General features: G+C 46.5%; 1 protein-coding gene across 1 annotated transcript in view; it reads left to right on the top strand.

The window, feature by feature from the left end:
• FFAR4 (free fatty acid receptor 4) overlaps nt 1–18,993 on the top strand; it is a 131,906-nt gene extending 112,913 nt beyond the window's left edge. The window contains exon 3 of the mRNA XM_078643396.1: nt 15,518–18,993. Coding sequence (XP_078499522.1) covers nt 15,518–15,919 — 402 coding nt within the window. The 3' untranslated portion in view covers nt 15,920–18,993. The remainder of the gene's footprint in view (nt 1–15,517) is intronic.
• Nucleotides 18,994–19,208: the final 215 nt, after the last annotated feature.

Genomic DNA, 19,208 nt, shown 5'->3' with positions numbered 1-19,208 from the left:
ACCTCCTTCTGCTCTCATTTGACCTCCCATGAGCTCCCCAACATACTTTCTTCTAGGAACTGGTGCTTTGTGTGCCTTCCTTTATACCTTTAGTCTCACAATTGTTGATTGGGTAAGTGTTCCATGTACCTGGGGATTCTCTCCTCTTTGTGTCTGTTTATAGCTCGTTGCTTGTGCTTCCTGTCCTGCCCCCTCGTTCGTTGTGCTTGCTCTTCTGCCCTGCTATTGGCATTGTAAATGACAATGCCATTTATATATGTTTTTAAAAAAAACATAAATAAAAATAATGTCATGAGCAATGCCAATAGCTCTAACTTTAAAAATGCCGAGACCATTGCATTGTAAATGCTTGTTTTTTTTCTTTTTGGCAAATCCACTAGTTCTCCTTTGGTGACCGAGTTATAGTTTGCATGACTATTTTGCAATTTATGGATTGTTAATGTCAGTGGGATTTTTAGGCTTTAATTCACAATCATAACTGCACCGTGCGTGTTTTTGTGAGTTTCCAGTTTTTTTTTAATCAAAACTTTTTGGTGCGATAACCTAACCATAACTTTCCTTCAATCATTTTCATGAAACTTTACCAAAAATAGTTCATGTAACTAAAGTTGATTAAAAAAAAAGGCTTATGCAAATTGATGAATACATATTGAAGGGGAGAGAAGGAATTCTAGAGCTGAGCAATAGGTTGTATTTGCCCTTCATATTCCCATAAGAGTATTTTGCCACACCATAGCTAAAAAACGCTTAAGTGAATGATTCCAAATTAGCACAGGCGCTAATTTTTTGTGTTCCTATATACATGAATAATTGGTTACCTCAATGAATATTCAGAATCGCTGGCCTTTGACCTACAGAGATTGTCGGGTATCGAATGTCAGATACAGTCTACTCTTCCACTGTCACTAACGACAGTTGCTGACCTCCATGGGCTTTTTCTCATATGTAGCAAATAAAAAAGATGCTGACCGTTGATACCATTTAGGCTGTAATCTTTAAGCTCTTTCATATATATATATAATACCTTAGCAACCAGCCCGCCTCTCTGATGGATTTGTGTTGGGGAAAGCTAATAAAATCCCCAGATTCAAATTTAGTTTTGTACTACTTTTATCAATGCCAATCCGTCAGCTCGCCTTGAAGGCTTGGAAATAATGGATGGGAACTGAATGTTGTTACACCAGGATGTTTAGTGATGTCATCTGATGCCTCTTCCGGCATCGATACAAAGCCAGCGTACCACTAACAGCAGTCTGAAAGCTTTGAAGTTTCCGTATCCAGTGTGATCCTTGGGATTATTCTACAGGTAAGAAATCTGCAGGTAGACCGAGCATCCACCAGATAGGTCGTTACCACAGGCATGTAACTTTTTCTTCACATACTCACAATACACATGTTATAGGGGGAGTCTAGGGTAACCGCTGTGCACCTTACAAAGTAAATTGAGAATGGTACTCCTAAATTGACAACAAATGTTTATACTGAACAAAATAGAACACATGTTGCAATGATTCCCATTTGCAACAAGAGTAGGAGGCCGAGTCTGCGAAGCTACTGACACTGCAGTGAGCCAGGCAAAGGAATAGGGAAGGAGCTGGGGCGGTCATGAGCCATACATAAATCGGGGGATCCAAACGACTGAAGTGTGCAGACCGCAGGCCTATGGTGTATGTGTTGGAGGGTGGAAGCAAAATGTGAATAATGCAGAAACAGACCAATGGATGAAAGGAGCTATCCCAAAGGTCTTATAAGTACATTAAATATGAGAGGGTAGAGAAAGCACACGGACTACGGAGGGTAGGCAGAGCACATGGACAAGGAAAGGTGGGCAGGAGAGGGTAAAGAAAGCACACGGACAATGGAGGGTGGGCAGGAGAGGGTAAAGAAAGCACACGGACAATGGAGGGTGGGCAGGAGAGGGTAAAGAAAGCACACGTCAACAGAGGGTGGGCAGGAGAGGGTATGGAGAGCACATGGACAATGGAGGGTGGGCAGGAGAGGGTAAAGAAAGCACACGGACAATGGAGGGTGGGCAGGAGAGGGTAAAGAAAGCACACGGACAATGGAGGGTGGGCAGGAGAGGGTAAAGAAAGCACACAGACAATGGAGGGTGGGCAGGAGAGGATAAAGAAAGCACACGGACAATGGAGGGTGGGCAGGAGAGGGTAAAGAAAGCACACGTCAACAGAGGGTGGGCAGGAGAGGGTAAAGAAAGCACACGGACAAAGGAGGGTGGGCAGGAGAGGGTAAAGAAAGCACACTGACAATGGAGGGTGGGCAGGAGAGGATAAAGAAAGCACACTGACAATGGAGGGTGGGCAGGAGAGGGTAAAGAAAGCACACGTCAACAGAGGGTGGGCAGGAGAGGGTATGGAGAGCACATGGACAATGGAGGGTGGGCAGGAGAGGGTAAAGAAAGCACACGGACAATGGAGGGTAGGCAGGAGAGGGTAAAGAAAGCACTGACAATGGAGGGTGGGCAGGAGAGGGTAAAGAAAGCACACGTCAACAGAGGGTGGACAGGAGAGGGTATGGAGAGCACATGGACAATGGAGGGTAGGCAGGAGAGGGTAAAGAAAGCACACGGACAATGGAGGGTGGGCAGGAGAGGGTAAAGAAAGCACACGTCAACAGAGGGTGGGCAGGAGAGGGTATGGAGAGCACATGGACAATGGAGGGTGGGCAGGAGAGGGTAGGGAGAGCACACTGACAACGAAGGATGGGTAGGAGATGCCGGGTCAAGCAAACTGACAAAGGATGAAAGGCAGGAACAGAATGAGGGAGGAACATAGAGGGGGAGAAGTACACAAGGGAGCCAGCTGGAAGAAACAAGCACTCATAAAGTGGTGCTTAAATAAAAAGAAAAAAGTACCACCTGAAATAGTGAGCCATGGATGGACAGCAGTGCGTCCATAACGCTAAAGAAGAAGAAAAAAACAAAGAAATAAAGTAGAGGGAGGAAAACCTACCGAAGCTAAGAATTCCAAGCAAGCAAAGGAGAGTGACAATGAACCGAAGTAGAAATGGGCGGGCGCTAAGTCCACTGTAAGGTACCAAAACGTCTGGCAACAGACAGAGGTGAGACATAATAAAAATAAAATGATGTACACAGTGGGCTTTGGCTCCAGTCAGAGGAGTATTGGTCACTCACCTCCTGATATTGGTTCTTTGATACATCGTTCCACCTTCCTTGAAGTGCTTACATTGGCAAGCATGCAGCACTATTTTACATCTTAAAAGTAACCTTAGTAATCATGCTAATTCTCCTGTTCAAGTATTTATCTCCCAAACGCATTATATACCGAAAGTAATCCGTTGTTGCTACTTTTTGACCCATCACTGGCAAAGCCAATGGGGCAGGCATTAATGCAATACACAGCATTTGGGCAATGCAACACGCAACTGCATTTCAACATTCTTTAACACATCAACACCAGACCTATTGCATTTCCCAGTCCTTGTTGTATATGTTAGCAAGTTAAAATCAATGTGTTAAATCTGTGTATGGAGTATTTAGCTTTATGAGAAGAAGTTGGTGTTTACACAGCGTAGCTACCATAATTAATTTCTTTTTAAAGACACGTAAGCGTTCAGATTTCGAGGGCAATTTAACTTTGAAGTTTTAACTACTGGTTCTGAGTAACCTGCGAGGTTGGGTTTCCATTTGAGAGAGGGGTTTGTGTAGGTTGAGATCTTTTTGTGACTGTACTAGTACACACACACACTGCAGGAGTAAATGTAACTCACTCTACCGTCTTCTTCCCGTTAGAACTGGGTGGGTGCGCCACACGGCAACAGTACACTTGGGAACTGTGGCAAAATGAGCATTCTCCACCTGCAGAGAATTGTGAATGTAGCCGTGACTCCCTGATGTGCAGTATTGCACACTCACGTACATGAAGTATGAAGGCACCCCCGTTTGACGTGTTGCACACACGCCGCCCATAGACTAGACCCGTCCCCCCATCATAATGAGTGTCGCCCCGCTTGCCGTGAGCCACACCCTGCCAGGAAAGGAGTCCGTTCCCTCTAACGCTACACACACACTTTCCATTTCAGTATAAACTAGCTTTATTCGGCGTGTTATACACATGCCCCACTCGTGTTCAGGCACTGACTGACAGAGAAGCTTCCTGTCCTCGCAGCAGACCCATCCCGCCCCCACACGGGCGAGCCCCGTGTCTCACACAGCGCCCCGTGTTGCAAGGCAGTGTCAGAGCCGAGCGTTTACTCAAAGGGTTAATCATAATTGCAGGGCGGGGAGACACCCTGTCGAGAGGCACCGACCAGGAACACTCTGTACCTTCCTCCTAAGCCACTGCCTGCCAGGCCGCCGCTGCAGCTCTGCCGCGCCTCGGAACCGGAGAGCCCATCCACCCGACCCAGCACCATGTCAACCTCGGATGAAGTGGACGGACTCGGGGGCGTCTACCGCCCCCAATATGGCTGTAAGTTTGGGGGACGGGGACCTAGGGAGGGCGGGTGGCTTTACTGGACCTAATAAGGGAAACGATAAACAGTGGAGTTGAGTGTCCACGCATTTGTTTATTTGATATTGCACCCCTCACCCACCAACACATCCTAGAATGGGAGGAACTGTTCCTGTGAGCCTCGTTTTGCTGCACTTCACCGCCAGCCCTCGGATGCGGAGTATCGCCGGAACCCGAGGAAAAGGGCGGGTTGGCAAGAGTTGCTCACTGGAAAAGGCTTCCCAAAACTGCTGCCGCCGGAGTGCAGACGCTTTGGTGCCTAGAGAGGAATTGTTTTTACTGCATTTCCCTGCGTGTCCCACGGCAAAGGGCAGGCGTGCAGGATCGGCAGGTCTTGACGTATCTCTCGGTCAAACTTTTCAACCTATGAAGTTATATTTAACAAGCCGAGCAACCTCGCAAAATGCATTTGAGGACACATACACTTGTACCAGAAGTTGTAACATAAACGGGCACGGCGGCAGCCACCTTACCGTTCTGCTCCTTGACGCTGCTGGTGTAAAGCTTGCTGCGGCGGTCGGATTCCGCCCGGGATCCAAGTAGCCAATAAAACAAGGTCATTTTGGGATTCGGGGGTGTTTCCCGCCCTCTCCCCTTCCCATTGGCTGGAAGGTAAAATTCCAGCCAATGGGAAGAGGAGAGGGCGGGACTTAAAAAAAGACACGGAAACGCCCCCGAATCGCGTCAAGGCGGGCCCTGAACTCAGTGACGCTCCTCTCCTCCAATGGCTGGCCAGCATTTACGAGGCCAGCCAATGAAGAAGAGGGGCGTGTTCAGGCCCCATACTACTAACAAAAGATTTCGGCTCCGCCCACCCACTGCTTACGCAGTGGGACGGTAGCCGAAACCTAAAAAGAGAGAAAGACGAAAGAATAAAAGAGAGAGAGAAAGAGCCCACAAAAGTTCCCAGAACCACTGTGATATATGAAAAATGATAAAGTACCACCATATATTACAAGAGCAACAACACAAAATGCAAAGCACTGAAATATGTTTTTGAGTCCACAGGAAATGTTTCTTTGTATTGCTGTCTACCAATCTTCAAAGCATCAGTACAGCTGATCCAAATTACAAACAAAACGAACAAACATTTACAATGCAACGGTTTCGCCTTTGGAAAAGTTAAAGCTATTCTTCCAGCAAGTATTTATTCAAAAGCAACATTTTTGGGGGCAAAGAGAACCAAACTTCTAAACACTTTCAAGGCCTACCACTAAATAATTGCATAGTATTACATTTAATGGCGCTTTAAAGTAAACCCGTTCACGAGGACAAAGAAAAACGATTTCTCATGAACTGTTCACAAAAATAAACAACTTAGTTCATTCAGTCATCTCGGAGTCAATATGCACCGCCAAAACCACCCTCTTTCCCCTGTCGCCTCCCGACCCAACAAACAGAAGCCGTGTCAGGCTCAGTGATTTATAGCAGCCTAATGAGCTCACCTGTAGGAGGGAGGCGGGCTCGGCATCTCATTGGTCAGTCAGGGCTGGACAAGCCGCGAAACAGGCACCCCTCCCTGCCTGCGTAAGCCTCGCGGCGTGGGGGAAGCGTACTTGTATGACGTGGGCACGGCTGGTAGTTTGTCATTATCCTTTTCTTTATTACAATTTTGCATTGTACTGAAAAGTAACCACACCCAGCTCCTTGCTTGGATAGAATCAATATCCATAAAAGGAATACATTTTTTATTCAAAGACGAGCAGTCCAGTCATTAACAGGTTTCTGATTTAAGTACTGCTGCATTATGATTTTCATAGTTCTGCTTTCGAATTAAGAGTGTTGTTGACAATCCGAAATGTAGTAACCAACACATCGTTAAGTGGGAACGAATCTAGGATTTTGCTCGGCTGAATAGGCTGGTGTCAGTGCTCCCCTGGTGAATTCCTCCCCTATCGTCTTTTGCCTCGACCACCCCCTGTTCCTCTTGCCCAGGCGATTGTCCGCTTTTCAGTCTGCTGTGGTGTTTGCTGTAGGCAGTATGCAGACTTGACTTTTGGCCAGCCAATGCTCAGGTGACTATTGCTGCATAGTTGGATGACCATGATCCACAGACTTAGTCAGTTGCAAGCGAAATTTACCGCCAAGTCGCTCTGGGTCTACGTGCGCTCCGCCTCCGGCTCCTGCTCCCTCAGGTGTATCGACCTCACATTTTGCTCTGCCCCCGATATGGCCCCAAAGACAGCCTCTAAGACTGCATCAGCAGCAGCGAAGACACGCGGTATCACACGCATTGCCGGTCCCGGTGATTCCGATGGAAAGGAGCCGTCAGCTGCCAGCGGGGGTGCTGAGAAGGTCGCGGTGCCTATCGGCACTACAAAGCCTGTTTCTGCGGTTTCTTTGAAAGGCAAGCGGACTGTCCCGCAGCTGTTCCGTCGGCGGTCTTTGAAAGGGAAAGTGCCCCCCGAGGTCAGTGGTATCGGAGTGGGAGAGAAGCTGGCTGATCCATTGAAAGTGATTAAACACCGTCTTGTGAAGGAGGGGGAGGGAGTACCTGTATGTTCACCAGTACCAGCCCCAGTCTCGGCTCCCAGTCATGACGAGGACAGTAGTATGGGGACTGTCCCTTTGGATTCATCGATGACCGATTTAGCGATCTTGCCAAGTCTCTCCAGTGTGAGTGATGCCTCAGTGACTGGCGGTAATGCACAGTTGGGGGGCTGGGGACATCCCTGCTGCTAACAAGGAGCAATGGGAGCTATGCTGGTTCTGTTACTCTCGAACAATGCATTATGGGATCAGTAGTTCAGTTGAACACCCAACCTCCCTCCCACCCTGAAGTAAATCATAAACTGCAGGCTGTTCTATTGGATTCTTTAACAGAAGCCACAGCTGACTCAAAGGAGTCCGAGGGAAAGCAGCTTCCCTAATTTGAATCTGTGAATGTCATATCGCCCCTCCTCCCGCAGCTCGCCACAACACAGTTCAATTCAAAAACCCAACATGTAGTACAATCTTCCGAGGCTTCACACACAACTCACCCCCCCCCCCCTCCCCAGGAGCACCGGGTCAGGTGTCCGTTTCTGCGGCCGGCTCGCTCGCTCCCTGTTCTCACATCCAGCCCCGCACGCTCGTCCTCTAAACCCCTTTCTTCAGTAAGTAAACGAACTCAAACATGAAACCTCGCGCCTGCCTCCTAGGTTTGAAAAGTCACTTTTGCCGAATCCGCGCGCACTTCCGGTTAGTAGCCATGGCGAGATGTTGGCTTCCTCTACTCCTCCCCAGGGCAATAGAAACTGGCTTTCATAGACATAGTGAAAGGACTCCTGCACAGAGCGAAACACTGTGATACTTTATTTATGCGTTTTTATACTGAGTTCAACAGCTACTGTGAAATGCCGCAGCCCGAGTCACATGAAGGAAAATATTCCTTTTGCTACGGGCCAACAATATTTCTCGCATAAGTCATTTAATTAAACAACGTTTAAAAAATGAGCCATACAAACGTAGTATTTTTTAAAGATTTTTGCTTTTCGGTTTGCTGAACATTTAAGTAACATCAACAAAACGTTTTATGTTTCTATAGCAAGTTAATGAATTAATCAAAGATGGCCCCGAATTGTCTACATTTGTCAACTGTGAATACAATTAAAAATTGACCTGAGGTGAGGGCTGGGAGCTGCCAGATGAAACGCCCACCGAATGCCATGACGAAAAAGGGGCGGGACTTAAAAAAAGTCACGGAAACGCCCCCGAATCGCGTTCCGAGGGGAAAGAATGATTGACAGCCAATGTCTTCCAATGGCTAGCCTCCATTTATGGAGCTAGCCAATGATAGACAGAGGCGGGTCATCACCCGACATAGAACTCAAGAGGTTTTGCTAGCGCATGCGTACTTCGTACGCATTGCTAGGCAAAACCTAATAAACCAAAGAGAGGTTCCCTAAATATAAGGGGGCTTTTCCCAAGTATTTTCCGTCAATATTAATTCACATAGCTCTCAAGATTTAGCTAACATCACATCAAATACCTTAAATTCTGCTGGCAAGTTCACAAACGTTTCGCAGAGCGACAAACAAAATTGCATGTGAAATTCTCAATCCAAATCAAGCAAAGCAGTACAGCTGTAACTCTAAGCAAACTGGACTTGTGAATACAGAAATTCAACCCCTCAGTCGGAATTTAGACATTTACGGTTGGGGCGGGATTGAGGAATTTCTTGAGAGGCAGCTGCAAACGGGAAGATGCCCCTTCATGAAGAAAAATGTTTTCTCTTGGAGAAAGAAAAAAAAAAGAATTAAGGGCCAGATTTACGACCCTAAATTGCCTGCTCAAACGGGTTTGCGACCCGTTTGCACATGCAAAATGGCCCAGGGCCATGTAAAATTCCTAAATAGCGAATCGCAATTTATTTGCAACTCGCTATTTTGGAATTGCGTGTCGCAATTAGGAAGGGGAATTCCCTTTGTAATTGCAGCCAAAAATCAATGTATGAATGTTTTGTGACCGCAATTGCTGTCGCAAAACACTAGCAAATTACCACCCTCTTCAAAGAGGGTGGTAATGCAGTCGCAATTTGGAAGGGGTCCCAGGGGACCCCTTCCACTTTGTGACTGTCTCTTAAAATATTTATTAAGGGCAGGCAATGGTCCCAGGGACCACTACCTGCCCTTAAAAAATTATTTCCTTGAAGGAAAACGGGCTGCATTAAAAAAAACTGCTTTATTTAAAAGCAGTCCCAGACATGGTGGTCTGCTGAGCCCAGCAGGTCACCATACCTGCGGCGGCCTGTCATTCCCAGTGGGCTTGCAAATTGTGAGAGGCTCATTGATATTAATTTGCGACCCCATTGTCAATTGCAAACTGTGTTAAACACACTGTTGTACATGGCAAATTGCACCTCGCAAATTGCGACTCGCAAATGAATCGCAATTTGCGAGACGCAATTTTGCTGGTCGTACATCTGGCCCCTAATGTGCTATTTCAATTTTGTATTGCCTTACCCTATGCTGCATATTAAATCCTTTCAAAATTCCATATACTTTAATGTTAAATAAGCCTGGAAAAATCATACTGTTGTATTTTTTCATGATTATATTTAGAATAGTGTGAGAATATGATATAAATTGTAAATTTATTCAAACGTTCTGACTTTTCCAGTCCACCTATTATCAATCCAGGCTGACTGGATGGGCCCAATTACAACTCAAGTGGATTAGAAGCCCTGGGTAACATATCGCTCCACATGATTACAGATGGCCACTGCTCTCCCACCTGGGTTTCCCAGTTGCAGGAACATCGGGCCCAATGCTACTGGCTGCGATCCAGTTGGTAAAATCACATCTGAATTGGGCTGCAAGCGCTACCCAACCCTGGCCTCCTGCACCCACCTGACCCCCTTCTAAAACATGGGGCAGCATGGATCATTTGCCCCTTCCAGCCCAAAGCCTGCCCTGACCTCTGTCATCCTCAAAGCAGGAGGGAAATGTGAGCATTAATCCACAGTGAATTGGGAATTCCAGATAGCATTATACCTGAAAAGAAATGGGTACATGTGGTTCTTCTCCATTGAGTGGAGAAGAACTAATATAGCCGGTAGAGCCCGCCATAGCGAGCCCTACCGGGCCCTACCGGCCATTAAAGGCCTGCTCCAGCATTAAGGGCCTGAACCGAAGGTGAGGGCCTTTAACAAGGGAGCTGGTCTTTAATGGCCAGTCAAGCCCTCTGCGGAGGGCTCTAAGGCTATTATCGGTACAAAAGGGGGTGGTAATGGACGGAGCATCTGAACCAATCAAACACTCACACCCAGTCAAAAGACCTGGGTTTAATCCATCACCGTTCTTTAGCCCACTCTGCCACCCCAGTTCAGACATAGCTATATGCAAATCAGTCTGACCCTGTGCCTCATGGGAACAGTCCAGCCCGAACTGCCAAGCCATGCCTTCCCTGGACCGGAAACAAGCTTCCGAGGACCGTTTAATGGCATTACAGTCGTCTTCAGCCCGGCTTGCTTGAATCCAGTGGCAAAGTGAGCAAGGGACTCACGTCTGAGCATACCCTGCCAACTTATGGCGGCCAAAAGCGGTACAAAAGGGGGTGGTAATGGACGGAGCATCTGAACCAATCAAACACTCACACCCAGTCAAAAGATCTGGGTTTAATCCATCACCGTTCTTTAGCCCACTCTGCCACCCCAGTTCAGACATAGCTATATGCAATCCAGTGGCAAAGTGAGCAAGAGACTCACGTCTGAGCATACCCTGCCAACTTATGGCGGCCAAAAGCGGTACAAAAGAACGGTGATGGCACAGAAGGGTAGGGCAGTGCAGGATCGCTCTAATAATGCCTATGTGGTGCTCATGCTCATATACTCTGTCAAGCGTATTTACTCTGATTTTGCGTCGTTTGTGTCACTTTTGTCGTGCTGCCCCAATGCAAAATAATTTTTGGGTATTTACTAAGCCATGCACAGCCACTTTGTGTGTCTTTGCCTGGTTTAGTAAATACAAAGAAAGTCATCGCAGTGCAGCAGAAAGCGCTGCCTTACATTACCTTGCGTTGGAAAGGCATTCCATTGGTGGAGATGCATCCACCCATGGATTTGGGTGCATGCTCAGTTTCACTAATGCTAGTAAACCTGAGAATGCGTCAAAATTCTACGCCATCCCAAGTGAGGCGGAACCACGAGAAATATCTTTATTTCTCCTCATTGTTTCCTCGTTCCATGTGTGCTTCATTCAGGACACAACGAAAGAGGAACATGTCTCTAAGGATTGTTTGTTGTCTTAGTAGATAGACACATTTCGGCTTTCTGTCTTTCACTGCACACGGCACAGCAACTTGCCTTGCTGCACTGCATTGCATGATTTCTAAGTAAATATGCCCCTATAGGCAAGGAGATTTGGTGTAGTGCGTTAGTCAAGAGGTACACTGTAAGGACAGTCATGGATGGATCAATATTATTCAGTCACACACAACCTACCTAAGACATGTATCCCCTGCCCAGGTCCTGAATGGGTTGCATTTTTCCTATTGCCAGGAAGAACCCAGGTTGTGATTTTTTGAGGCAGCGTTTGGGTGTTTGACTTGACATGGTGCTTTGATGATAATTCTGTCATGCATTTGTTATCAGAGACAAGGGGGCTTATTAACAAGACCCTTGCGCCGCCAATGTGTCACTTTTAATATGGGAAAAAGTGACGCACCGGTGGTGCAAAATGCTTGTCTTGTAAATATGCCCCAAAGTATGCAAGATTTGTCAAATTTTTTTTTTTTTTTTTAAACCTTTATTGGCATCAAAAGGATATACAAGTCTAGGCCTACAACCAAACCGGCCGGCCGCAATGTGTAAAGCAATCAGAGGTTCCAAGGCAAACATTACAGAATCAATCAGCACGAAGCAGAGGCAGTACAATCGTTAAAAGGGGAGAAGAGACTTAGGAACCAGAGGGCCAAAACACAGGAGCAAAAAAAGGTTAATTTTATAATATGGGGATAAGGCGTATGACAGGCTCACTTTCAATATAGAGACGTCCGATGTCCCAGAACCAGCCTCAGCGTCAATAAGGGGGCAAGGGGCCGCAGTACAGGCGAGATAACACAATGCACACAAGAAGATCAGGATAATTGAGACATAATCGACACCTGAGCATTATCATCGTCACGTGCCCACCACCCAAACCACAGCTAAGCCAGGACAGAGGGATCGGAGAAACAGCACCTCAAAACCAGCCCGCCATAGTGACCTCTAGGAAAAAAGGAGGGAGGGGGGCGGGGACGAGGAAAGGAGGGGGAAGAGGGGGGGAAGGAGGGGGAGGGGAGGAGGACAAGGATAACAATGAAAAAGGGAAAAAAGAAATGAAATACAAAAACGAAAGAAAGAAGACACGTCGACACAGGCGTCCCGTGGCGGGAATACAGGAGACAACAGGAGTTTCAGCACCAGTGAGGGTACAGCGATCGAGAAGAAAAGCAACTGAATCATAAAAGGAGGGTTAACAACGCCACACACCCCACCCCGAACACACCACGGGAGGCCGGGACAGACGCGGCTTTACGAAAAAGAGATACAAAAGGGCCATAGAACCAGAAAACAAACAACAAATAGAACCCAACCCACCCATCCCACCCTGCACCCCTGTAGAAGGCTATGGCCTACCCTTCAAACAGCGTGCCTGTCGCCCTAAACCAGAACCCGAAATATAGCGAGAAGGAAAGAGAGAAGAACGAGACAAAAAGGAAACAGAAACGGAAAGAAGAAAACAGGAGGGAGGAGCATAAGAACAGCAATCAATATGGCCGGCCGCCGCCCCCCGCCCAACCAAACAATCACAGCAAAAACAGACCAGGACGACACCCCATCAAGCGCCATAAAACGTACAGAGAAGGGGACCTCCCACCTCTCCACGGGCAGAAACAACCGCGCCACCAAGTCGTATACCAAGAATCAACCAAGAGTCGTGCATATCACCCCCATCCCTTCCGAACCACCAATCCCACCCACCACATGACAGTGTAAAATGAAATACTAAATACAAGACCAGCATACAATCGAGAAAAATGGCGACTACCATAACAACATGGGGGGTAAATCGGTCCGCAGGGGAGCAGAAGTCCAAACAGAGAGTTTAGATGTATCAGCAATCGCAGCACGGATGATGAAAAACAGGAGTTCAGTTTTGCCGCTGGAGAGGGCGAGGGGGTCTCTATGATAGACAAAGGCAAAGCCATCGGAGCAGGTGCAGGCGGCAGTCCACCAATAGTTCCAGGCATCCATGACGGACAGGGCCGCGGCACAATGTCCAAGTCCCCGGGGTCAGAACCTCAAAAAACAGGTAGCTCCAAAGTCACCGGCACACAAAACGATCTTCGATCAGCGGCAGCAACACCTGCAGCAATCGAGGGGGGAGAGGCAATGGAGTCACTGAAACAAGAGGGCGGCAAGAAGAAACGGCTGCCCAAAATGGCGGCAGATCCTGGCGGACCTACAGGGACCTCGGGGTCCAGGGATGCGCGCAGGGATCTTAGAGCTTCCAGGATATCTCTGACCGTAAGCTCACGCTTACCAGACCACATCCCCGCGCAATTAGGCAACCCAAGCCCGCCGCCACAGGGTGATTCTTGTTCCAGAGGGTCGGCCGCCATTTCGTGAAGTCAGCCCAGTCGCCGCCCTCCACGACCCCCGGAAAAACAGTTAAAAAATGTAGGACATTACAGAGCTCCGGGGGTCCCAGCAATGGCAGCCTTGGTGCCGAAAGGATGTCCGCCCAATACGGGTCCCCGCCTACACCAGCACCGGCGCCCCCAACAAGCAGAGTCCGGGCGCAGAGGACCAGGGCCGCCGGACAAAGCAGCAGCGGGGGGAGGACCCCTTCACAGAGTCAGTCCCCGGTGTATCTCACCCACATCAGCCGCGCGGTCACCAGGGCAGGCCCGGATCAGGATCGCCGGGATTTTCGCACGACGGCTCTCATCATTGGTTCACGCTCTCGGCCGGGGCCGAGAGCCGTCCGGTCCCACCGGCTAGGTCCCGGTCTAGATTCCACGGAGGCCCCGATCTTGCGGAGGGCACAACTTCGGAGCCGCTGCACATTGAGATCTCCTGGCCAAATGGTAAGTACAACAAGGTGTTCTGTTTCCAATTCCCCGATAATGTGTCGTCTCCGGACAGGATAGAAGACAGGATAGGCAATCAGGCCGGAGGGCTGCGGGAGCCGAGCTAAAAGGCGACCATTACGCTCGCGAGCTTGGCTCCTCCCCCGATTTGTCAATTTCAAGTCATTCCTTCCTACTTCATATCTTTTGGTGCTTCTTTCACTAATGATGCCTGGAAGTACTGTGTTTGTACTGTAGTGAAGTTGCATTGCACAGATTCAGAACCACCTTGTGGACTGATAGCCAGCTTATCCTTATAGTGTGGGTTACTTGCCAGGTATGGGTTTGCACTGCCACCTACATAGTAGAGCTTCAGGGTTCTTTGGTGATCAGAGTTTTGTTTTTATTGTTATATATGTGGCTGTGCCTATGTGGGTGGTGGAGTGAAACAGTGTGAGAGATAAGACAGCACAAGATGCAGCACTCCCTTCTTAACAGAAGACCCAACAATGCCAGCTACAACTCACCTACCTCTGCTGAGGAGTGTCTGCTGGGAATAGCAGTGTCTACCATTGTACTGTGTCTTGCAACACCTGCAGACTCCTTCAGTTTCCGGTTTGATTTAACAAGTCCGACTGCTTGTCTTTCAACGTTTGGATGCCTTTAGCTTTCCGTATTTTAAGTTGCCGCCATGTTATTGATCAACAATGTTTGTTAACAGGCTATTGTCTTGAGTTTAAAAAAAGGATAATCTAAAAAAAATATACAATTACCCGTCACTGAGTTCAACTTTCACACGGATGATGTCACTTCCTGTGATGTCATTGTGGGCCCAAAGGACACTTGCTGTAATTTCCACAGCCCCGTGATTTTATTACAGCTATATAGGTGGAGTAAAGTAAGTAAGTAAAAGTTTTTATTGCACAATTAATTAAAATCATTGCAATGTACATGCACTGAAATAGACGTTACACATTAAGAGTAAAAGGGTGCACAAAACAATTAAAACAGAAAAATTGTAAATAAAAAACGTGCAGTAATGTCACCAGGAAAGGAACTCATGCTGGGTCTAAAGCAAGTTTTGGGGAATTAATTTCTAAAATAAACTTAACAAAACGAGCCGCCAACTGTGGAGAGTCTCCTCTATATCTATATAGGTGGATATAATAGGTTTTGAATAATTGTGAATAAAGATCGTCAAGAGGAGGTGCTCCTCAAACATTAGTCGTAGGCAAGCATGCACATTCGATAAGGTAGTTTTCATGGAGCGAGCCTGCTTGGTTATGGATGAAGTGAAGGAGGGCTTCAGAGCACTGAGGTTGGCCTGCAGAGTAGGTTGCAAGATCTCCTTACCATCAACATGGCTCTATTTTCAAAGTATGCATCGTGGCATTGAAAATACGGGTGTCCACCGCATGTCATCACTTTCAAGAGATTTCTGTCCAACTACAGTAATAAAATTTCTAACAATTCTAATTTCTCGTTGCCTGCAGGTCACAAAAGAAACACGAAAAAATCTGACCATGAGCTCAGCGTATGTTGAAAGCCAACAACTGCTGGTGTCCCAGAAGGACTACAAACTGTTCCGCACACTCATGGTGCTGATGTGCTCCTTCTTCTTGATGTGGAGCCCGATAGTCGTCACTGTCCTCATGATCCTGGTGCGGAACTTTAAGAAGGACTTCCAGATCTCCTCTTCGTTCTTCTTCTGGATCATGGCGTTCACCTTCACCAACTCAGCTCTGAACCCCATTCTGTACAATGTCAGCGACGTCAGGCATAAATGGTGGCAAGTCCTACGCTGTCGCTTGTCGGACAAGAAATTGGATAGTTCCGACACCACCACGCAAAAAAATGAAAATGATCAGCCAGATTTGTCTATTATTGCCAAATAAGTCATGTTTTTATGTAGATTGAGGTTGTTTATACTTTGATTCAATGTAAAATTTACATTAAATGGTTTTCCTAGGTATAGTTTGCTTCTTCACGTTTCAGGAAATGGCAGTTTATAGGAAAGGTCTTTTGTACTCTTTCCAAGGAACACTTGTGGAACTATACATAACTTGCTTTTCTATAGTTGAAACAGCTCTATATGTTTTTTATTGCCTTTATTTAGAGACCCCATGCCCCAGTGTCGCAGTGACGCCACTGAGGCCTTCAGCGCATGGAAGTAAAATTTAATCAACGTTCTAAAAACAATGAAAATTCACAATGCATGGGTTTTCACTTTAAAAACACTCTCTGGGTGGCCAGGGGTCTGGAGACTTTTGTTTGTTCCGTCTAGCATTGCTCACTTGCTTTGGATGGTAACCAAAAATGTTCAGGGATCTGTGGACGAACTTTCTGAGCATGATTGGACTTGGGTACAGAAGTCTGACTGGCATGCCTTTAACAAGTGGTCTAACGCAAAATGATGGGGCCACCTGCAGAATGTTATAAGGGACACCACCAGAGTCTCCCATATCTCACAGATATTCATTGGCTTTGGGCCGAATAGGGTCCACTGAAAGGTTGAGGGCCCTCTGAGATATATATATGCGGCTTCCCAGCTCTGCAGGGGCCTGTGTTACACCCCTGATGTTACCTCTTGTGACTGAAACTGACGTGTCCTTTGGGGGTAGGTAAGGTTGATGAAGTCTTTTTGGTGCACTGATAGTGTCTGAAGTCTTTGATACCCCTTAAATATGGACCTATTGCTATTAGGCTACCTCGATTATCAAATGTTTCAGAAGCAGTGATGTATTTGTGAACAAGCTCCCAGTTAGAAACAAAGGGTTCTGTTTTTCTGTCCACATTATGCCATGTTCTATTTTTTTATGCTAAGTCATTTTATGTTTTGTAATGTTATGACATGTTCTGTTCTTTCCTGGTATATTATGTTCTGTTATGTTCAGAGTCCCCTCGATTAGCATCGGGGCAGGTCATGAAAACCACCTGCCTCAGGCGTGAAGGAAGAAGTGACCTAAGTTGTTTTTATAATTCTTGGTGGCTCAGTGGCGATATAACCGGTGGGACCCGAGCCAGCCTCGCTGAGTCTTTTTTGTTCATTCACTCTAGTTCTACCAGCAAGGAGATGTTCCTAAGAGGTTTGCACCAAATGTTTTAGTGCTGTCCACAACGTGACCCGAGCAGTCCACTAGGTACCACAGTGATGTATTTTCTCCAATTCAGCCAGGGGAACAACAATTAGAAACTTAGATGGGCTGTGTAGCAGAACTTCTTCCATGATCAAACTCCTACAGGTGACACAATGAAGCAGCAGAGACTGGGCAGATAGCTTTCCTTCATAACTTTTAGGGTGGCACAGAAAAATACCCAAAACAATTCAAGAGTTTAGAAATAACATACGAACTTTCCAGATGCACGTATTCAAGAAACAATGCATGCATACAAAAATAGATGGTAATTTAGACAAGGCATAAAAGTAAAAAAATAAGGTCAATTATTTGTGCCTAAAATAAATTGGACACACAAATAGGACACTTAGGCCGAAGAGTGAATTATGGAATTCAAAAATGAATGCACCCCTGCCTCTGGGACAATATGGTGGATCGGATTTATCACCTCTGTGAGACACCAAAGTATGTTTTCAACTCTAGAGGAGGCCCTTAGCATTGACACTGGAGTCTAAGTTACTCATATTTGCCTTTTTAATGTATTTTTTTGCAAGGAATCTGTCAAGAAATGTTCTAGGCGCGTCTGTGGCAGAATGGTCATGGGTTCCTTCCGCAAAGCTAGGTGCTTATTTTCATCTCTAGACTCGTACAAAGACAACAGATAATGAAGATACAAAACGCTGTGATTGAATTAGCCAACGCAATATCCAGGGTCTACAGAAAGTGGGCAGTAGATCTCCTGCATTGGCATGCTGACCCACAGATAGGCGGTGGAGGGGCACCGGCTTTAAGAAATACTGCCCATTGGAAGCCCGATGCTGTCGGAAGACCTGAATCTATCACAGGGATGACACCGTACAAGCCTGTCTCGTTCCTGAAGATTTTCTATTAGAATATTAGAAGTTTGCCCTGCCCTGAATAGTTAGATCAACAGGGGTATGTTTGACAGGTCGGCAACGTTTTCCCTAAAAACTCAAGAACACACATTTCCCTAGATGGTGAGCAGACGGCAGGAAAAGGAAGTGAAGTTCTTGGGAGGGATAAACGTGTTTCTCCAACTTCATACATTCCATCTCGGCCTTTAACAATGCACAGTCAGAGGAAAAATAGGAAGACATGGGGCTAAAGATGCATCACATCTGAGCCTGGGCAGAGTAAATTTGAAAGAGGGAAGGAGGGCGGTAAGGCAACAAAAATCGAATCCCTTGTGGCCTCCAGACCAGTCCTCGCATATTTCATCAAGGTCTGGGTAGACAGAGATCAAAAAGCCATGCCAGAATCAACGAGGAATCCTAAATAATTATTTTTAGGAGAAAGGAAGACATTTAGGACTAATATCTTCAAAGTAATCTCCTCCTTTTCTCCATCTCACCAGATCCTGACCAGCGGGGATGCTGAAGAGGAGATCACGAGACTTTAATGCCTTGTCTCAAGGGGTTCTTGCTTCTATCAATTTCTAGCTTCCCCGCCTCCACACTCATGCAGGGTGGCTATGAACACAAAGAAGGGACTCATTCCAAACATAAGTCTCGAAGTAAGTTGATACAAAACTAAGTCCGTGCCAGATATTATTCTAAAAATGTGAAGGGCGGCCACCATTTTAATAGAGTAGTAAGCACCGTGGGTAACTATGTGATGAGGTCTGAGGGTTACTGCACCTGATGCCACTTGTAGCATGTCAAATGTTAAGGAGTCCTACCAAAAAAATGAAAAACAAAAGGCGGAGGTTCATTCACCAAAACAACAGGAGAGATGAATGCTAAAATAAAAAATTTGAAACTACCCAGTTAACTAGTCGGGAACCTTGCCAGGATATGTAGTCCCTGGCAATCAAATACTTCTACTTACACCCACACCTACCGGAAATGCTTTAAAGTTTTGATCTGGAACTAACTCCTCACTGTCTTGTGCTCATTTACTCTCAAGCTGCTGTAAAATACCCCTGCATAAATAAGAAGCAATGATCTCAGTTTCCATTATACCACTTTCTCAGGCACATGTAAACAGATATATTGTAAGATATATTAATGTATAGAATGTCTACGTCCAGACTCGCTTACCACCACCA

Source organism: Lissotriton helveticus, chromosome 5_1 (genome assembly GCF_964261635.1).
Source record: "Lissotriton helveticus chromosome 5_1, aLisHel1.1, whole genome shotgun sequence".
In the NCBI taxonomy this organism is placed as follows: domain Eukaryota; kingdom Metazoa; phylum Chordata; class Amphibia; order Caudata; family Salamandridae; genus Lissotriton; species Lissotriton helveticus.
The sequence above is the reverse complement of the archived record's forward strand: the minus strand, read 5'-3'. Positions and strand labels throughout refer to the sequence as shown.